Source organism: Planococcus citri, chromosome 3 (assembly GCF_950023065.1).
Source record: "Planococcus citri chromosome 3, ihPlaCitr1.1, whole genome shotgun sequence".
Classification (NCBI taxonomy): Eukaryota; Metazoa; Arthropoda; class Insecta; order Hemiptera; family Pseudococcidae; genus Planococcus; species Planococcus citri.
Window position 1 is genome coordinate 5,956,930 of NC_088679.1, and position 21,379 is coordinate 5,978,308.

General features: G+C 35.5%; 1 protein-coding gene across 1 annotated transcript; it reads right to left on the bottom strand.

The window, feature by feature from the left end:
* Window positions 1-688: 688 nt before the first annotated feature.
* LOC135838686 (cathepsin L-like) lies at window positions 689-20,517 on the bottom strand. Its single transcript, XM_065354418.1, has 7 exons — window positions 20,440-20,517; window positions 20,259-20,372; window positions 19,911-20,141; window positions 19,629-19,838; window positions 19,370-19,532; window positions 19,113-19,271; window positions 689-963 (listed from the first exon to the last, which is right to left on the bottom strand). Exons 1-7 carry the CDS (start codon window positions 20,515-20,517, stop codon window positions 689-691), a joined length of 1,230 nt encoding a protein of 409 aa, XP_065210490.1.
* Window positions 20,518-21,379: the final 862 nt, after the last annotated feature.

Sequence of the window (21,379 nt, forward strand, 5' to 3'; positions counted from 1 at the left end):
ATTTCTCCAATCGCCGATCACACGCACCAAATTATACATAGGTACGTAGGAAGGAAGACAACGATTGACGACGACAAAAATCTGTCCATGCTGAAATTAAATTATAATTTCAACCTCCATTATAAAGCGGACACAATATACACGATACGAAGAAGAAGACGGCTGGCCATTCATAATCCGTGGTATAATTCACCGGAGATGGCGGAATTTCGCGACAAGAATTCGACCAAATGATAATGAAACCAGTTGCGGAGGAGATGAGATACGTTTGCGCATAAATGGATTGGTTTGTGTTTAGGTACCATAAAGAGTATGACGCGTATACACACTCTTATGTACATTACACAATGAGAAAGAGCAAAAAAAAAATTTTGCACGGTGGATTGACAAATTACAACAACTAGAAGATGTAAGAGAAAAAGAGATCTGCTATCCGCGGTGTAATATACGATCTACGTTTACGATGAAGCGCATATTGTGCGTGTATGTCTCGTTACGTGTACCTATAGCAATAAGAAAGAAGTATAGCATTTTCACTTTTAATAGCCATTTAGTATTATACTTTAGTTCGGTATCTCAACAGTTCGTTAATTTTTGGAAACGCGATTCGTTCGTGTCCAAGGTAAATACTATACCTACTAAGTATAAGATGACGAAGTGAAACAATTTAAAAATTAATAATTCTTCCTTAATGTTTTTGGCAAGCGCCCGTCGAGGTCATCTCATCATCTAATGGACTCGCAGTCGCAGCGAAATTAATTTGCAGACGGACGCAGGCGTCGCGTTGGGCAGACAATAAGCATCCAGCTAGGCCTATGAGCTGTTTACTTTCTTCCATCTTTGTCATCTCATCGTACAGTAAGAAGCACTCAGCAGTCAGCAGCCATCGCAGCGTTGTTACAATATTACACATTACGAATGTAGATATTACGCCGTCTGGGATGCAGCATGCAGCAATAACGGCTATCCAATCAAACCAGCGATATAGGGAACGGTACAATTGACAGTAATTTTCGACTCGGGTCGTTTCTTTTCTCTCTCTCACTCGTCTGATCTAAGTAAAAATTGTTTGATAAAAGAGAAATTTATACGCTCTGTGTCGCGTGTAAGTGCTCGTTTATACACGAATCGGATATTCCGCAAAATACTCGTACGAGTACATTCCCATCAGTCATTTCCAATTCCATCATTGCACATCTGTCAATAATGTAATCGGTAATTTTTCAATCTTGGTGGTTGTCGCCGTATTCTCCGTCGCCAGTGCACCAAAGACACACGCACACACACATACCTACACATGAGCATCATCAGACGAACAGGATGATGGAAAAATCAATGGATAACGGTTCCGAGTCGTCGTCGTTGTGATTAGTATGACGTTAGGAGTGCAACTCTCTCTCTGCATTATTGGTTAATATAGAAGTCGATGAAAGCGAAATGAAGATCCGATGTTGTTATCATTATTACGTACATGTGCATTGCGTTGGTTTATCATTCATATGTACATATATACAGGGTGTCCCATCAGACATCCGCTAAATATTATCAGGATTTGTAGAGCACTTAGCCTCAAGAAATGGTGTCGCTTCAAAAGAACCACAGGTCTGTCTTGGAATTTGGAACGGCAAGAGATATAGTCGGGGAGCCCGCTCAAGGATGTGTTGCACCCCCCCACCCCTCCGACGATCCTCCAGGACAACTTTTTTCTTCAAGGTGGAGTCCTAAGGAACATTTCTAGCCCCTGTACTCAAAAAAAAAAAGTGGGCCTACTTACAGAATGGCAGCAATTATGATTGACTGGTCAGCTGCACAAAATTTTTCAAACCGTACAAAGGTAGATCGAAAGATCGGACAAAAATTCATCACCAGTCAAAATTTCAAGTGCTAAAGTGCGTTTTTCGATTTTTGGTGAATTTTTGAAAATCAGGCTAAAAATGAGGGAAAAATCAAAATTTTACCAAACTGAACAAGAAAGCTGAAATTTGGGATATACTTACCCTATTTTCGAACTGCCAAATCGATTGGAAACGGGTTCAAACCGTTTTGAGCTGTTCTGAAGCCTCCAGCAGATTTTTGAAACTCAAAATTTCCACAAAATTTCATCAAATGGAGTTGGATAGTCGAAATTTACTGTACAAACTTATTTCAATACACTACGAAGTCAACTGTAGGCGAATTTCAAGTCGTTTTGGAGCTTCCAGCGATTTTTTGAAAATTACTGGAGCCTCCAGTAGTTTTTTGAAACTTGAAATTTTCCCAAAATTTCATCAAACGGAGATGGAAAGTCGAAATTCATTCTGTAACCTAATTTCAAAACGCTACGAAGTCGATTTCTGGTGGATTTCAAGTCGTTTTTGAGCCTCCATCGACTTTTTGAAAGCTCGTATGGCGGTTTTTGGAAAATTGAAATTTCCAAAAAGTAGCTGGAAGCTTCAAAACCATTTGAAACCACGACGTAGTCAACTTCAAAAATCTACTGGAGGCTCCAGTAATTTTCAAAAAGTCGCTGGAGGCTCTAAAATGACTTGAACAGTTGAACTCAGCTGAAGTCGTCTTCAAAGGGTGTTAAAATTGGAGTGTAGAGCAAATTTCAGCTTTCCATCTCCATTTGATGAAATTTTGTGAAAATTTAGTTACAAAAATCTGCTGGCGGCTCCAGGAATTTTCAAAAAATCGCTGGAGGCTCCAAAGCGATTTGAAATCTCTCTACAGTCGACTTAGTAGCGTATTGAAATTAGTTTGCAAAATAAATTTCGACTATTCAACTCCATTTGATGAAATTTTCTGGAAATTTCGAGTTTCAAAAATCTGCTGAAGGCTCCAGAACTGCTCAAAACGGTTTAAAGCTACTTTTTGGAAGTTTCAATTTTCCAAAAACCGCAATACGATCTTTCAAAAAGTCGCTGGAGGCTCCAAAACGACTTGAAATCCACCAGCAGTCGACTTCGTAGCGTATTTTAATTAGTTTGCAGAGTAAATTTCGACTATCCAACTCCATTATTTGATGAAATTTTCTTGAAATTTCGATTTTCAAAAATCTGCCGGAGGCCCCAGAACTGCTCAAAACGGGTTGAAACCGTTTCCAATCGATTTGGCAAGTCGAAAATAGGTTGTATCCCAAATTTCAGCTTTCTTGGTCAATTTGGTAAAATTTTGATTTTTCCCTCATTTTTGGCCTAAATTTGATTTTCAAAAATTCACCAAAAATTGAAAAACGCACTTATAGCACTTGAAATTTTGACAGGTGATAAATGTTTGTCTGATCTTTCGATCTACCGTTGTACGGTTTGAACAATTTTGTGCAAGTCCTATGTTGGAACGCAAAATCTGCAATTTCAGCTGACCTGTGAATCATAATGGCCGCCATAGCGCCATTTTGTAAGTAGGGCCACTTTTTTTTTGAGTGCAAGGGCTAAAAATGGTCGTTAGGACTCCACCTTGAAGAAAAAAGTTGTCCTGGAGGACCGTCGGAGGGGAGGGGGGTGCAACAGATCCTTGAGCGGGCTCCCCGACTAATATTACTGTTTTGAAAATAGGTACCCACTGGAGAAATCAATCTTTTAGTAGGTACTGATTTTGATCAAATTCACCAATGAAAAATAAAGTCTGCAACAAAATAGCATTTTTTGTTCAATATTTGGAAGTAGATGAACAGTGAACACAAATTTTCAAGATTTTCTACATATGTAAGTATGATTTCAGTTGGAAAAACGTTGACTTTTCCTGTAAGCTTCAGATTGGCCAGAAAGTATGTAGTTGTCATCGATCCCAGAGGGAGGAGTGAAGGGTCGACTTTAGCGGGTAGACAAAGTTTCGAGTGATTTGTTGCAATAAAATCGACGATTTTGGAATAATTCGGATGGGGGGAAGAGGGCACGAAAATTATTTTCACCACAGACCATTCACTAAAATCCCGATGAATTTTATGAAAAGACGTCGAAACATCGACGATTGTGATTGCGATGAGAAGCGTGTAATAATTAGATGCACAAGACCAAAGTCACGATTTCGATTCAAAATCATGACTGTTTTACGACTTCTCACAAAATTGGTGACTTTCTTCTCGAATCATCTCACCAGTTGGTATCCTAATGATACCGCGGCGCGGTTTGACCGACAGTTCGCGTTATTAATTGCTAATCCGCAAAAAGGAAAAAGAAAAAAACACGCTAGAAATGTTGAAAAATGCGTCGTGTCAGAAGATATACATCATACATTTATAGGCTGTAAGATGAGACCGGTTCGATTATAATATCTCCAGTTCTCTGCAGTGTGCACCTGTGCGCTTGTGCTTACGAAAATAAAAAAGAAAGAATAACATTTCGAAGATTTTTGCGTTAATTTATCAAAACCAGAATACTTTATCGAAGCTGGGTGGTGGCTGCTTCTACGAGTAGGTAGGTAGTTACGAGTAGATAGCTGATCATTTTCCATTTCATTTTCGAGCACGGCATTCCGATTCGGTGATGCTGGTGCATTACTCCTGGGGCGAATATTTTTTTTTACGACGTTTGCGACCTATTTATTTATACGTATCTACGCCAGTTATGCATATTATCTAGAATATGCTATACAAAGTGTCTAGATTACATTACTATTTTTAAGAGTGCCATTGGAAGAGCTCACGAGCCGGCTTATTGCACTAATTTGTAACGATATACCGTTTTAGATAGCAGCATGTACTTTACTTTTATATATTGTGGATGATTTTTTTTTTCGTTTTTTCCTCTCCCACTCCTTAAAGTAGTTACCTCAGGTGAGAAAATCACACTATAAAATTTTCAGCCCCCTCAGTGAAAAAAAATGGTGCCGATGAGCTCTCCAATTTTACAAAATATGAAAAAATCAAAGTATCAGACAAAATCTTCTAAACAAAATTTCTTCAACCATGTTAGTGAGAATGCCCTCCCCTCCCCCTCCCCGTCCAGTTCTCAAGATATAATAATGATAAGAAATCCGAAAATTGAAATTTTTATGTTTTTTTAATGACTTCTAATCCTTACATTTGGTAAATTTTCTTTAGAAATAAATACTTACTGCTGAATATTTTTGACCTCTTTACGTAAAAGTTGTCCACTTCCTAAAAAAAAAAACGTTTTTAATGAATATTTTTACTTTTTCTCCCTTCTAAAATTTTAATCCTTGGATTTGGCCGATCTTCATCAGAAAAGCACTATTTCATATTTTCTACTCTTCCCCTCCCACGATGAAAAAGTGGAACTTGATTTCTCCCTAAGTTTATAAAAATAATTTGATTTGGGGACAGATTATGTCAGACGACGTTTAAAAACTTGGAAAAAATTCATCAATGACAAATATTTTTACAATTTTAGGGTACAATATTTTGTCTGACTTTCGAGAACTTGAAATAAATGTCGATAAATCCATGACATCATGTCAGACTTTTAAAAAAGTAGAAAAATTACCAATTTCTGACATTTTGACTTTGAGCAACATTGAAATAGAAGTTTGGATTTTATGCTTGACTTTCAAGAGCATGTATGATAAAATTACCTATGTCAAATTTTCACAGATGATTTATTGGTATTCTGACATCTTGTAACGTAAAACTTTTGAAAACTTGGAAAAAATCGTTTAGAATTCCTCCCTATCGATGAGATTTCGTTTTTTAGGTTTAAAGCAAAAAACATCCACTGATCCAATCTACATCATTTGGTGGATCAAAGGAAGTTTTTCTTGAAAATGTGGTTAAGTATCTAAAAATACTCTGCCTAGAAAAGAAACATTTTTTAAAAATTTGTGAGGATGTCAATTTCTTATTTTTTTGTTGATTTTTTTTCGACTTTATTGAGGGACTATATGGGGAACCAACATCATTTGAAGGACCAAAGAGAGTTTTTCATGAAAATGTAGTTACCTATCTAAAAATACTCTGCCCAGAAATGAAACATTTTCAAAAAATTTTTAGAGATGCAAATTTCTCATTTTTTGCTGTTTTTTTTCGACTTTGAAGGACTTTATAGGGAACCAACATCATTTGGGAGACTGGGGGAAGGTTTTACTTGAAAAAGTGTTTATTTACATAAAGACTCTGCCCATAAATGAAAAATTTTCCAACAGCGTATATATCTCCAAATCTATGATACATTACTTTGATCAAAACTGATTTCACAGTTCAAAAGGGAATTGCATTTTGAACTTTTCAAGTATTTTGAAATTTTCAAAAGTTGAAAGTTGAATTTTCAAATTGCAAGTTCAAATTTCAAAATGACGCTGTACTGTATGTAGGAGCTATAATTTAAAATTCTGAAAAAATTTCCATAAATGTAGGTATGTACTTCTTGGTGATTTTTCCAAATATGTACTTATTTAATTTTCGGGATAGGGTCTTTTAATGGAGCCGGAGGGGAGCACCTCCTCCTCCAAATTTGGGCAAAACTATCTAGAAAAAATCTGGGGCATGTGATATATCGAATTGTATGTTTTTGGTGACGCTGAACGCGAATATGACATCAGTTTTTTGATTGGACCCCATTCACGGCTCCCAGCACCTCCCCAAAGGAGGTAAAAGTCAAAAAAAGGGTTTTATATCCGTGTGACACGTTAAATATTATGTTTTCGATAATGCTGAACACGAATATAGCCTTAGTTTTCTTCATTAAACCTCATCCATGGAGCTTCAGGTCCTCCTTTGCGACTAGTGTGCTGAAAAAAGAAGTAAAAACTCGAAAACTTTGATGCGTCTGTGGTAAAAAAGAATCATAGTTCAAATTTTAATGACTGATTATATTTTTTGAGTATGAGCAAATTCGAATACTCCAAAAGTGAAATATAATATATTTTTTACTTCTGCATTTCCAGAGAATTTTCAAAAGTGCTCACATTCAATTACTGGTCAGCAGGGTCCAATAACCTTAATAGTGCGTTATTCTGCTTCGAAAATTTCACTTCTCCTTTGATGGACGACTTTCCTCCACATTTACATCAACACTCGTAAAATATACCTGGATACCACAGTCCACTCCCAGTGCCATGCTAAACCGTAATCAATATTCAACCAAAACAATCATAAAACAAACACAGTCGAGTCATCTTCAATCATAAAACACTCTTCTCATCAATAGCGACACACTAAAAGGAATTGGTGGTATTTGCTACGTAGGTACAGCAGTAGCTTCTGCGAAAACTACGTATGTACAAGAAAAAGCTCACATTTGGCAACGCATTGGCCCAAACACAAATTCCAACTGCCACTATAGCAACGAAGATAAATAATCGCGCAATAAAATAATATACAATCGTCGTATATCAAAACTTTATGCACAATTTGTAGGTAATTAATCAATGCGCGACATCGGCAGCGGTATATTAACTTATATCTTCTTCTAAAGGATAGATACAGTATTTAATTAGATGCGACGATCCAGCATCTTTGAAAAATGTTTCCTACCTACTCTTCTCTCGAGTGTATCAACCTATCTTGGTGTGTTTATAGGCAAAGGTAAAGGCACAGACATCAGATAGATATGTGTGTGTGCTTATGAACACGTCATTAATCACAATTGATATTCTAGGATGTGCTTTTAAATATATATGAATCGATGGTCCGAATCTGGCAGCAAAACTAGGTCACTAAACCCATACACACTTACACATGCAGACGTTTTCGATGCGGCGATGATGATGAGGATGATGGTGCTCCAAACTTCGAAACTGTGGGAACATCATGTAATAATATAATAGACGCGATGGCCTTGCACAGATGAATAGGTACATACTACATATAGCTCACTGCAGTCGCTCGCTAGATTCCTTATATATTTTTTCAACTTTAACCGACCAATAAACTATACATATAAGTACGCACATATTATAATATAAGTTATTACCTCTCGGCTCTCCTCTGCATGTACGAGTTGCGTTTTAGATTCTAATAAATATACACTTTGTAATTAGCATTGTCGGTGTAAAAGACCTTTTATTAAACGCACATACGCTGGTGCGAGTGTGCGCCGACCAGTATTGTTAGGTACAATTTTACTTTTTAGGCCTTAAACATTGGACTTTTCTCTCGTTTTATACCTCAACGTTGTTTGTCGTATATATAGAGATATGAGCAGAAGAAAGCTATGAATATCTCAAGTGTTAACCGTATCGTTATTCTTATTAATTAAGTCCGCACCGAGCCCGAGCTGGACAACAATGGATACCTATACACTATAATATATCCTGGTTCCAGTAAAAGCTTAACCTATATTTGGGCGTTTAAAAGTTTCACATCGGTTATCGTCGAAGGGAAAAAATGTCTGGCCTTGAGGATCTCTAACTCTGTACTAATTTTCCAAGTCTCTCAGATTGCACAAAATTCTTGGAACATCCATCTACGTTGTATAGTAAACTCGTATCAGCTGAACTAAGTAAGAAATGAAACAGTTTTGTTCTATTTTTGACTAATGGCCCAATGAAAATGAAAATTCATCGTCCTACAAATCATAACTCGGAATCTAAATTTTTAACCTGAAAGAATTGGGATTTTCTCCTCCAAAATGAGAATTTTAATTTTTATAACGCAAAATGGGTGCGTTGTTTCAGAGCCCAAATTGAGAACTATTATTTGCTTGAAAAGTACGAAATTTTATAAATTTAGAATGAAAACTTTGGCCTCAAAATGAGAAATTCTTAAAATGGCAACTTAAGCACTTAAAATCTCTCCTGATTTGAGCGAAGTCATCAACCATATTTTTATAGCTCCAAGCCTCCAAAATGGAAACTAATCCCTTGAGAATGGGAGTTTTTGGTTCCGAAAATGAAACTTTTAGCCTTTAAAAAAAATGATAATCCAGATTCTAAATTTTGATTCTGAAAAAACTTCATTTATTCATTGTTTCAGTATACACAATACACATATAAGTACTTTTACAAACTTAACTTAAGTACATTATATTTTAAATAAATCTTGTATACGAGTAACTGAAACTGTTTCCCTAAGAATTAAAATCATTTCATTTCAGACCAGCACTGAGAATTTTTAGCCAAAAAATGATGACTTTTATCTTTCAAAAACGGAAATTTCAGCCCTAATAATGAAAATTTTTGGTCCTGAAAATGACACTTTAGGCTCCAAAAATGGAATTCTTAGCCCTTAAATGGAAACCGTTTTTCTGAGAATGTCATACTTTGGTCTCAAAAATTACCTTTTAGCTAGAAAAATTGAAAAATTGGCCAAAAAATGTGGGAATAATTTTAATTTTGTAGAAGCTGAAATTTTAATTTTGCAATGGAAATTTTTGGTATGTACCTACTAAAATGTTAATTCTCATCCTCTAACGCAATATTTTATTTTTATTTATTTTATTTTACAATTTAGGTCTCTCCAACAGCCAGAAGCAAATTTCAGGAGGAAAAAATACAAAAACATAAAAATACAAAAAATAAGGAAGTAAAGTGAGAAATAACCAGAAACAAAAGAAAAAGATACTAAAAACAAAAGATAAGTAAACATTAATAAATGGTGATTCATTAAGAGGGGAAAAAACAAAACAAAAACAAAAAAAAGAAAAATGAAACCAACCAGAAAAAAAATATCAAGGTGGCTGACAAGTAACTCCCAATTCACCCATGCCCCTATTCCCATGTCCCCTTAACCACATGCCCGAAGGCATGACCCACCCATCCAAAAAATATCCGCATCTGCACATCTACAGAGAAAAGCATCTGAGATGCCCATGACGTTATCCATAGGAGACACCTTCATCCTAGATGTATGGTAATTGCTCAAGGAGAATGTTTTTTTCTGTCTAGAATGGACTTTCGGGGCTCAGAAATTGATTTTTCCCAAAACATTACTGTCATTTATATTACAATGCGATTATTTCTCATCTTTTTTCTAACGAGTCAATTTCAAATCCTCATAAAAGTTCTTTTTGTGTCAAGTCATGAGGATAATTTTTGAAAGTCTTCCAATATAGGTATTTTAGAAATCTTTTTTGAATTTTTTTCAAGTTCTTTTATAAATTTTTTGGTAGATGAGGAAACCAGACTAGTATTCCAAACTCAAGGATTGATCTTATGCATGAGAAATATAAACTTTTAAACGTGCTTATCCTCCTGGAGTGCGCAGAATTTCTGACCACAAAATACGCCATCCTTCTTGCCTTGACTAACACAGTATTGACATGATACTTGCAGGTAAGCCCCACATCAAGATTTACACCCTGGTCCCTAACTGCTGTTAAGCGAGAAAGTTCTTCCCCATTGACTGCCCGCACAACAATTGTCAACATCAACATTAATTTACATCGACGACATTTTTTCCAGCATATTGATGGAAAAGTGATCAATTAATTATTTAGTAGGAATCTTCTATCTATACAAAAGCCAGGTAAATGAAAAGTTTTGAAATTTCCTCATTATTTCTGATACCTCAACATGCCATCTTGACACTACAACTATGTTGACCAATTTTTCAGAATAAAAATTTCTGTTTTAGTGTTTAAAAGTTTATAGTAAACATTTAAAAATATGATCTTGTTCAATGAGGAAAACAAATTTTTTAGGGAATTGATGAAATTATTCACTTTTCCACAGTTTGGAGTTGTAGATAATATGATGTTGAAATTGTGGATGTATTTGTTGATGTCGAATTTCATATCAACATTAACATCGACATGTCGACATGAAAAATGGATTAGTTTAGTACTCTTAGATAAAGTATTGCACCATCTTTGATATAAGGAATTTCTGTTCAACTATTTGATTGTACAGACTTTTCATCTGTACTTCTTCGGAAGTGGACTTTGCGTCGATGCAGTTTTCAGCATGAGCAATAGCCACATCAGAGGATATAATTTTTGGAAAAAAATTTTTAATTTTTAAACTCAAATTTTATAATTTTACAAAGCAGGAGGTCGACATAAATTTTGATGTAAATGTCGATCCATCCACATCCGTCACTTTTGGATGCCCCATGTGGATGTGAATTTCAACCCTGTGTTGAGCCAATTGTCGACACAAATGCAGATCAACATCAGTCAACAATTACCTCGACACAGGGTCGAAATTCACATTGACATGTGGCACCCAAAAATGACGAATGTGGATGGGTCAACATTCACATTGAAATTTGCATGGTCATTGTTGTACGGGTGTGTATGCGCACCCTACAAAATTTTTTTTTTTTGAGTAAATGTAATTGTTACATATTTAGAAATGTTCAGGGGAAGTTTGTTTTCAATACTCTATTCAACAAACATATCCAAATCTGTCTGAAGTTCTTGGAAATCCTTTATAGTTTAAATTTTTGTATGTATCTTTGCATCATCATCAAAGAGCAGACTCTCTGAATTTTTCAGCACACATGCTGGGTCATTTACAAACAATAGAAAGAATAGGGGACCCAAGTTTGAACCCTGGGGGACACCAGATGGACAGTGGTATATCCTGGATATTTTGTTTTTATAAGACACATATGTGACGCGGCACAACAAAATCGACCATTGGACCTAAAAAATTATTTTTCACTTTTTGACGGATTTTTGGTCCTCGAACATTCAAAAATCATTTAAAACCACCCAGAAGTCCCTATGATTTGCATAGCTCCATATAAATGGTAATCCAGTCAGAAGTGTGCTCATTTTTTTGATTTTTTTGGTTTTTTAAAAATTGTTTCATTATTTTAACTTTTAAATCGACCTGGAGGCGAAACAAAGCATTCTACGAGAAAAATACATCGAGCTAAGTTGTAGAGAATTGAATTTCCAAAAACCTGTAAGAGGTTTATTTTTCTCCAAAATGCATAGTTTTTCCGTTTTTCTCAAAAAACAAAAACCTCATGATGATTACCATAAAATTTCTGTTTTTTGAGAAAAACGGAAAAACTATGCATTTTAGAGAAAAATAAACCTCTTTTAGGTTTTTGGAAATTTAATTCTCTACAACTTTGCTCGATGTATTTTTCTCATAGAACGCTTTGTTTCGCCTCCAGATTGATTTCAAAATTGAAAATAATGAAAAAATACAAAAAAAATTGAAAAAATGAGCGCAATCATGACTGAGCCTCCTGTATCAATGTAAATAACCATTTTACCCAGTGATATTCACACAAAACAGGCAAGAAACGTTATCCAAGACTATGTTTAGCTCAGTTTAGCCGGAGAACGTGATTAGAACGCAAGCGCTTCCGCTAAACGAGCAGAACTGGACTGAAAACTATAACCCCCATAACTCAAAAACTTATTTTCAGTTCGAAGGTCGATTTTGTCGTGCCGCGTCACATATTGCACCCTTCCATTCAGATAAGACCAGAACAAATTCCACAAATTGTGAGAGAAACCAAGTTTACCTAGTTTTTGCATTAGAATTCCATTGTTGATATTCACTATTCAGCCCTTCAAATGGCAATTTTTAGCTCTAATTCTATATTGGAAATTTGAGCCTCAAAAATGTAGTTTTATTATGTTGGAAAAATACGATAATGTAGGCCCCATATTTTCAACCAGAAAAAAATTGAAATTTTAGCTCGAGTATGGTAAGTTTCAGTCCTAACTTGGGGAATTTTCAACTCCCAAAATAATGAACTTTTGTCTTCAAATAAAACTGAAATTTTACCCCTAAAAACAGGAATTTCATTTTATGGTTCCAAGAGTGATGATTTTGATTCCAAATTCACCTATTGTCTGAAAAAGGGATTTCTAGACCCGAATTGAGAATTTCCTGTCTTCAAAAATGAGAGTTTTTTGATCAGAAAATGACATTTTCATCCGTCAAGATGAGAATTTTTCTTTCAAAAGTCAAATTTCGGTATACAAAACCCCTCCGGTCACCCCCCCCTCTCCGATTTGTTTTTTCTCTACAAATTTTTGCTTTTTTTATCCAAACATATCGCGTGAACGAATTAGATTCGATTTTTTTTTTGATAATTTGTACCTAATATCAGGTTTTAATCATTTATCTGGTTTGATTTACTTACTTATTGGTGATTCATTAATCCGCGATCAATTTTCGCCTTCGATCAAATCATTGGCAAACGAATCATCTTCAACTCTCATCGATGGATTTGAAAAGGTCAAATTTTTCCACGCTCTATTTCACTGTTGTACAGTTTGGTTTAGGGTGGTGATTTAATATTTTTCGAATGATTCATAGATTCTGAGCAAATCGTTCGCGAACGAATTGAGGAGAGTTTTTGAAGACAGAATTAAAAATGCCGAGTTCTGGTATACGATCTATACGATCTATACCTACATATAATTTGATTTTTCGGCGGTTCATTCGTTCGCGAACGATTTCTTTTCTTTGAACGAATCGTTCGCGAACTAATCATTCCAAATTTTTATTGATAGATTGAGCAATGCTTCGGATTGTTTTATTGCGTATTTTCATGGTATTTTCTGATTTGATTTCCAAGTGATTCAGTCGTTCTCGAATGATTCGTTACTTTTGAGCGAATCGTCCACGAACGAATACCAATCGACTCGAAATTACCATTTTTGAGCTCTTTCGAAACTTTTAATTTTTTTTTTTCAAAGAATTCAAATCGAACTGAAACAACCAAAAACGAATCTTCAGGTCACTCCGTATACTATGAGAACTTTGACATAAGGTTAATGAAACTGAAAATCCTTCAACCAAATACGTTTCTTCTGAATCTCTATAAGCTCACACATCGATACCAATTCGATCATCTTATTTTCTTAAATAACTTCTCTAATGCATTACCAACGCTACATCATCACCTATGACATAACCAGCTAAGCACTCATCGCCACATAAGATGGAAAAAGTTGAAAAATCTCGACCAAGCAACTGGACGTTCCTCGCGAGTGATCTCAAATATAGGTCAAGCGAACAAACAAAAACTCACCTCCACACTCGACTGCGATATTATCCTCTATATCGGTTGATTTAAGAAAACCAAAATACACATCCTAAGCCTATCAAATTCCACATCCAGACACCGCAGCACAGCAGACTACCAGGTTCCAGCGTTCAGCTAAGTGTTTCGAAAGGTCAAGTATAGAGAAGTACACGTGTTCGAAGACCATGCTTCTAATACTCTAAAACATTACGACTACGACGCAGAAACCGTCTCAAACTCATGAGGAGCGATGCTGATGCTCGTCTCTCTAGATCGATACCCATTTAACCACGATTAGCCAGACCTACCCATCCAATAAACAACTTGATCACAATTCAAATTCCCACCGTCGTCGTCGTCTTCGTCGATGACCACCATGTTGGTGAATTTGACTTGACGCAGGCTGCAGGTACCACACACTAAACAAGGCACCTTTTCAACTTTTACCAGTCGATCTGGATTAGGTATTATATTCTCGTTTTTTTTTCTTTCTTTCTTTTTTCGTTTATTTATTTTTATTTCGTCTCTACTCGCTATTTCTCGTTCTATCGATTTTAATTTATTCCTTTTCGGTACAGGTAGATCGCCTCTGTGTGTGCGAAGAAAGAAGCGTTAGGTTAGGACTTTACACATACGAAAGCGTTCACTTTCTCTTATAATAGAGTTCGAAAATTACGACGATGCAGGTGAGAATTTAGTTAGGTAGCTCTACCATTTTTCGCAATATCTTCGATTCAGATTCCAGATCCGTTGAATACCATTAACGGTCGCGGATTAAGTTTAAAAGCCTCACGTTGCTCATCTTCCTTCGTCCAATTTTAAAGAAGCTGCAGGTGAAAACTGGTACCAATATCTATTCGAAACATATCTCTGCTTTTGAAATGAATCCCTAATCTGGAGTGCCCATTTGTAAACTGTTTTGCCTTCATGTATCTTTCGATCTACGAGTACGGTCTCTTCTAAATCCCAGATATGTATTTCAATCTGTGTCTCAACAAGTAATTAATCAATATCCGCGCATATAACCTACTTATTGCCCTACGAAGTATGCGGATTGTCTTCGTCATTTTCCGAGCTTGTCTTCGTCCTCGTGCTAACAACCTACGCCAAAATTAAACGAACGAGACTGCAGCGATTCCAAATCATTAACAGTGTCAATTTACGAGTATATCCTACGTATCCAAGGTAGGAAGCAGATACCGATGCTACGATTTTCATTACCTATAAGTCTTGCATTCGATTCAATTAATTTAATCGCCATTAACATGTAGCTTATACTACACTTACTAAGTATGTGTACGTAATGTACATCTATCTTTATTATAGATGGGTATACATTTTATAGTGTACACATCTATCTATAGGTACACAGGCTGTAATAGTCGTAGACTATTATAAAGTAGATAGAATCTGACAGATAAAAGGTCTGCGATGTCCCACAAGCATTCATAAAATTTCTCTAAATGTAGGTTTCTCTTGAAACGGATCGGCCATTGACAGGTAATTCATTTTCTTAAGATGTTATAAATACTATACGCGGTATGAGTAATCAACGGACGACGACGATTGTGCGATAGTGCGAACGTTTATAACATAACACGATGATATGTATCCAAAGTACCTATCTATAATAATAAGAAGAATACCTCATAGCTCTGATTACTCATTTCTTTACCTAAATATGCCATAAAAATACCACTACCTATATAAGATCATACCTAACTAAGATGCATTGAAAATACGTTCAATCTATCCACCAATTTACACCTAATCATCGACGAAATCGAGTCTACTCCAACTTCCAACTCCATAATACGTAATTATGTATCGTGTGAAGTTCTATTTCGTACGTAAGTAATGCATTTTGCAGATACCTGAACAGTTAGGCGAACCGTCCACATGAACGAGTATTTTTCAATGGAATCTTTATATTTGCGTTGGCGGCGTCGTCTTATTCGTAGTAGGTAATAAAACCGCTTCCAGAATTGGAGCAAAAATCATGCTATTGTTCGAGTTAGTTATCATGTGTTCGCGATAGAGGTTTCATGGCCAGATAGCTATCTCATCGCTCATCAGGAAATTTACAATACCGGATTCTTATCTTTGTTTGCGAAATTATCGCGAAATGATCGTTTATTTGTGTTTTGTATTGTAGTAAACATGGATGATCTCATATCGTACTCGTACTATAAACGAGTCGCTAATTTTGTTTGTAGGTACTTTTCATTTCTTTCGGAAAGCATGTTGTCGTAATCGTAAAAGGCTACTTTGAAGTATTCGACTGGTCAAAAAGGGGGTCATCCAGTTCGGTAGAGTTGCCGTATTAACAGCGCTGCGTGAAATTAGAGGTTTATGCAGGAATTAATATTTGAATAAAGGGCCCAATAGCAGAAATTTTCAGTCGTGGTAATCATTTTTCAGGCCCAAATGCCCACCTTTTGGGGCAAAAATTTCCATTTTAGAATTTGGGGTAAGAGTTTGTGTTGCAAGATTAAAATTTTATTTCTCTAAAATTTCAGTTTCTAAGAATTGGAAATATCCATTTTTTTGGCTGACTTTTTCATTTTCAATAGTAAAATGTGATGTTTGAGACCGAAATCTGCTATTTTCAAGGAAACAAGTTTTCATTTTGGGGCTAAAAATATTCATTATTAGTGCTGTGAGCATAAAAATCATTATTTTTTAGCTTTAAAAATTATCAATTTGGGTCTGTATAAACTTTTCCATTTCAGGATAAAATTTTCAGTTTTGGGGAAACAATTTCAATTTTTTCAGAGTGAAAATTTAGTACCCAGATTGTAATTTCTTAAGGCTAATAATATTTTGATCACCCCTGGTAAGTCTAACCGCCGTCCCACCCAAACAAAAATTTAATAAATAAAGGCACATTTGAAACAAATTTATTATACCTAAGCTGGTATTACATTATGAAAATAAATTTGATTAAAATATTGGCATAAAAATATTAATCAGAATTAGGTAGGCTGTGTAAATATAAGTATACTTACAATAATTACCTACTTACATAAGCCTGGATCGCAAAAAAATGTTAGTGGATTTTGGCCAAATTGAGTGGAGACCTTTATTGTGAGTTTAAAGCTACTCAGAAAAAATTTTATCTGCAGAGGTTTCCCTGAAGGGGAGATATGTACTCAAAGGGGGGCATTTTTTTCGTTCTAACTCCTTCACTCAACCTGTCTTGAGAAAAAAATGACCAACGACCACTTTTTCACGGTCTTGCTGAGTATTGAAAATTTGCAAATCGCTTAATTTAAGGTAAATTCGTGTTTTGAACATTTTATTTATTTTTTCAAATTTCACCTTATCTTATTTCAAAACATCAAAAATGTAAAATTAGAGAAATATTTTGAAGTGCAAAGGTAGATCGAAAGATCAGGGAAAAGTTTATCACCTGTCAAAATTTCAAGTGCTAAAGTGCCTTTTTCGATTTTTGGTGAATTTTTGAAAATCAAATTAAGGCCAAAAATGAGGGAACAAATCAAAATTTTACCAAATTGACCAAGAAAGCTGAAATTTGGGATATACCCCATTTTTGACATGTCAAATCGATTGGAAACTGTTTCAAACCGTTTTGAGCAGTTCTGGAGCCTCCAGCAGATTTTTGAAACTCGAAATTCCCACAAAATTTCATCAAATGGAGTTGGATAGCCGAAATTTACTCTGCAAACTAATTTCAATACGCTACGAAGTCAACTGCAGGGAGATTTCAAGTCATTTTGGAGCCTCCAGCAATTTTTTGAAAATTACTGAAGCCTCCAGTAGATTTTTGAAACTTGAAATTTTCCCAAAATTTCATCAAACGGAGATAGAAAGTCGAAATTCATTCTGCAAACCAATTTCAATACGCTACGAAGTCAACTGCTGGTGGATTTCAAGTCGTTTTGGAGCTTCCAGCAACTTTTTGAAAGGTCGTATGGCGTTTTTTTTTGGAGAATTTAAATTTCCTAAAAGTAGCTGGAAGCTTCAAAACCATTTTGAAACCACCATGTAGTCGACTTCGTATCGTATTAAAATTAGTTTGCCAACTCCATTTGGTGAAATGTTGCGGGAATTTCAAGTTTCAAAAATCTACTGGAGGCTCCAGTAATTTTCTAAATATCACTGGATGCTCCAAAATGACTTGAACCCACCTGAAGTCGACTTCGTAGTGTATTGAAATTAGTTTTCAGAATTAATTTCGACTTTCTATCTCCGTTTGATGAAATTTTGGGGAAATTTCAAGTTTCAAAAACCTACTGGAGGCTCCAGGAATTTTCAAAAAATCGCTGGAGGCTCCAAAATGACTTGAAATCCTCCTGAAGTTGACTTCGTAGCGAATTGAAATTAGTTTGCAGAGTAAATTTCGGTTATCCAACTCCATTTGGTGAAATTTTATATGAATTTTGAGTTTCAACAATTTGCTGGAGGCTCCAGAACTGCTCAAAACGGTTTGAAACAGTTTCCAATCGTTTTGACATGTCAAAAATGGGGTTTATCCCAAATTTCAGCTTTCTTGGTTAATTTGGTAAAATTTTGATTTTTTCCCCTCATTTTTGGACTAAATTTGATTTTCAAAAATTCACCAAAAATCGAAAAAGGCACTTTAGCACTTGAAATATGGACAGGTGATAAATTTTTCCCTGATCTTTCAATCTACATGTGTACGGTTTGAAAAATTTTGTGCAAGTCCTATGTTGGAACGCAAAATCTGTGATTTTGGCTGACCTGTGAATCAAAATGGCCCCCATTTTGTAAGTAGGGCCACTTTTTTTTTAGTACAAGTGCTAGAAATGTTCTTCAGGACTCCCCCTATAAGGAAAAAGTTGTCCCGGAGGATCGAGGGGGGTGCAATAGATCTTTAAGTGGGCTCCTCGACTAATATCATGAAAAGTTTCAAATTTTTGAAATAAAAATACACGATTTGCAAATTTTCAACTTCTCAGAATAACCCTTAAAGTGGTCTTATATTTTGATGGCAATAACCTAAATCGACTCAGAATCTCAAATACTACATACATATACTTTGGAAGTGGTCATTTTCCCCAAAACAGCTGTTCAGCAAGAGCTGGAGTAAAAAATCCACGATTTTTTTGAATATGCTCACTTTTTGAAGACTCATATCTCCCTCCTCGTTACTTTCAATTAAAAATAAAAGTCTGCACAGAATTTGGCCACAATCAGCCCACATTTTTTTCGCTTTCCATCTTAATAAAAAAATACAATATGATAGGTAGATACATATTTCAAACTATTGGATATAAATTTTCAAGTGCGATGCCGCATTCGTTTGTATTACGTCGTATTCTTATATACCCTCCCTCTCCCCAATCATTGCCCCATTCATTCTTACACAACCAATAATCTACTCCATTTTCCGAACCGTAGCCAACTATTACGAAATCGTGATTCATTTCAGATCGTGGTTTCTTTTTGCAACAATTGCTTGAAAAAATACCTGACATATTTCAAGACAACAGAACATATAAAATTATCGAAATACTGCTCAATAATACCTGTAGTTAGTAGATTGATCTAATTTAGGTACCTACACACCTGAACTGTAGAATCGAAAATCGTCATCAATGTTGACAGCACAAGTAACTGGTCCGATTAAACCGACTACTTCTTTGAGTAATTTTTCATCTTCTGGCATTACAATCTTGAAATCTTTTATGGCAGCCTTTTTTTCACATAATTTGTACTGGCATTTTCCCTCCTAAAAATTTAGATTTTTGTCAGAGTGAATAAATTGTACCGGAAACTCGACCGAGGTTTCTTTGTGATTTCTTAGTCTTACTACTCGTAGTCGTACCTTTCCCAAATATCCGTAGGATTGATCAGCGTCTATTCCTCCATTGTCGATCACATACTGCAATGCACTCGCTGGACAACCCCCATCTTTGCAATTGTTGGTTCCATATTTTTGGGTGGCACTTAGGCAGTCTAAAACTTGCTGGGTACTAAGTGACACGAGCTTTTTTTGCGGACCATGTAAATAGTAGTGAGATTCGATGGTGCTGATCTGGGAATTCGGAAACGATTACGATACGATAAATTGTGGCAATTGCCTTCTATTGCTTGAATAAACTTATTTTGTCCAACTTACCGCCGCAAAATCCCAACAACTGGCACATGTACCTTGGTCTTTTACATCGGTTACTGCTCCTTCTTTGACCCAGTTTTTACTTTCTGGAGCTTTGCCTAGGTTGGAAGGTAATGCTTTAATTAGACGTTCATCGTACTTGGGAAACTGATATCTACAATAAGACATGTCTATCTGGACCTTTCCATGAGATGCGTGCGTTTTCTTAAACTCTTCGGCGGTCTGAAAATAAAACCGTAATCGTTATTTTTTCAACGAGTGATGAAGAGTTTTGGTTAAACGTAGACGGATGTAGCCTACCATATCACTAAATTTATTCATCTTCATGTCAAACTTTACTTCACCGTTTTCAAATTTTTCCTTGTGCTGGGTTACTTTATTGGAATTTTCTACGAAAACAGCCATTCTTTGGTTCTCCAGCTCGGCGGTTTCGTACTTTTTGTCAAACTGTGTCTGTGTAACATGAATAAAAATATCAAATTAATCGGCGATTGAATTTTTGGAGGGGAAAAACACTTACTTTGTAATCGTTCCATTTCTGAACATGCAGATCGTTGAATTCAGCAGCACTTATAAATTGGCCAAAAGTGGTCAGCATGCATAGAAATGAGATTGAAATTGTCATAGTTTGATTCGGAGCGAAATTTGTCCTCTCTCGATTTTTCAAATACCAACTGTTCTGTAACGTAATGATTTCTCATGTTTTTATAAATTTCGGTTGCAATTTTCACTACACATATAAATAGAGGTACCTACAATATGTTTTATGTTTACACCATGTAAACTAACTACGAGCAACTTGCAATAGATAAATCAATTTAGTAGCGCAGAAAGCGTATGCGGTGTCAATTTAATATTGCAAATTCTATTTATTAAAGGTATGCTTTTTTGCACATCTGGTGCGTTTTAAATTTACATCGACGTGCTTTGTGCGTCGATTTTTGCGATTTGGTTTTAACGATGGGTCTATAAAATACCATGTGAAATGATAGCATTTTCGAATTTTTTTGTTACCTACCATGAATTTGACAATCAAATTCTGATTTTTTTTTTGTTGTTAATTTGGTAGCACAGAAAGCGTATGCAGCTAGTGTGAATTTAATAGCGAGTTCTGTTCAATTGTGCTTTTTTTTGCACATCTGGTGTGTTTCAAATTTACATCGATGTATGTACTTTGTGCGTCAATTTTGGTGATTTAGTTCGACGGACTCGTAAAATAATAAGTATAAAGTAATGTGAAACCATAGCATTTTCGATGACGTGTTAATTTTTAACATCGTTCAACGTTCAGGAATCAGATGAAAAAAACATGAAAAGGCAGCCTTTAATACATATTATTTACATTCGTCTCAGTTAGACTGTAGGTGCCTACCTACATATCTATTCATAATTTAATGTTTGATTTTTTAGGTTGATGGTATAGAAGCTCATTTTTCAAGTCTAAAGCTTCTCATTTTGGG

Coding starts and splice junctions, on each gene's coding strand:
- LOC135838686 (XM_065354418.1), bottom strand. CDS start 20,517: ATGCTGACCACTTTTGGCCAATTTATAAGTGCTGCTGAATTCAACGAT. Junction 19,839..19,910: donor TTGCGGCGGTAAGTTGGACA/AAATAAGTTTAT, acceptor CCGAATTCCCAG/ATCAGCACCATCGAATCTCA. Junction 964..19,112: donor AGGGTATATAAGAATACGAC/GTAATACAAACG, acceptor TTGATTGGATAG/CCGTTATTGCTGCATGCTGC.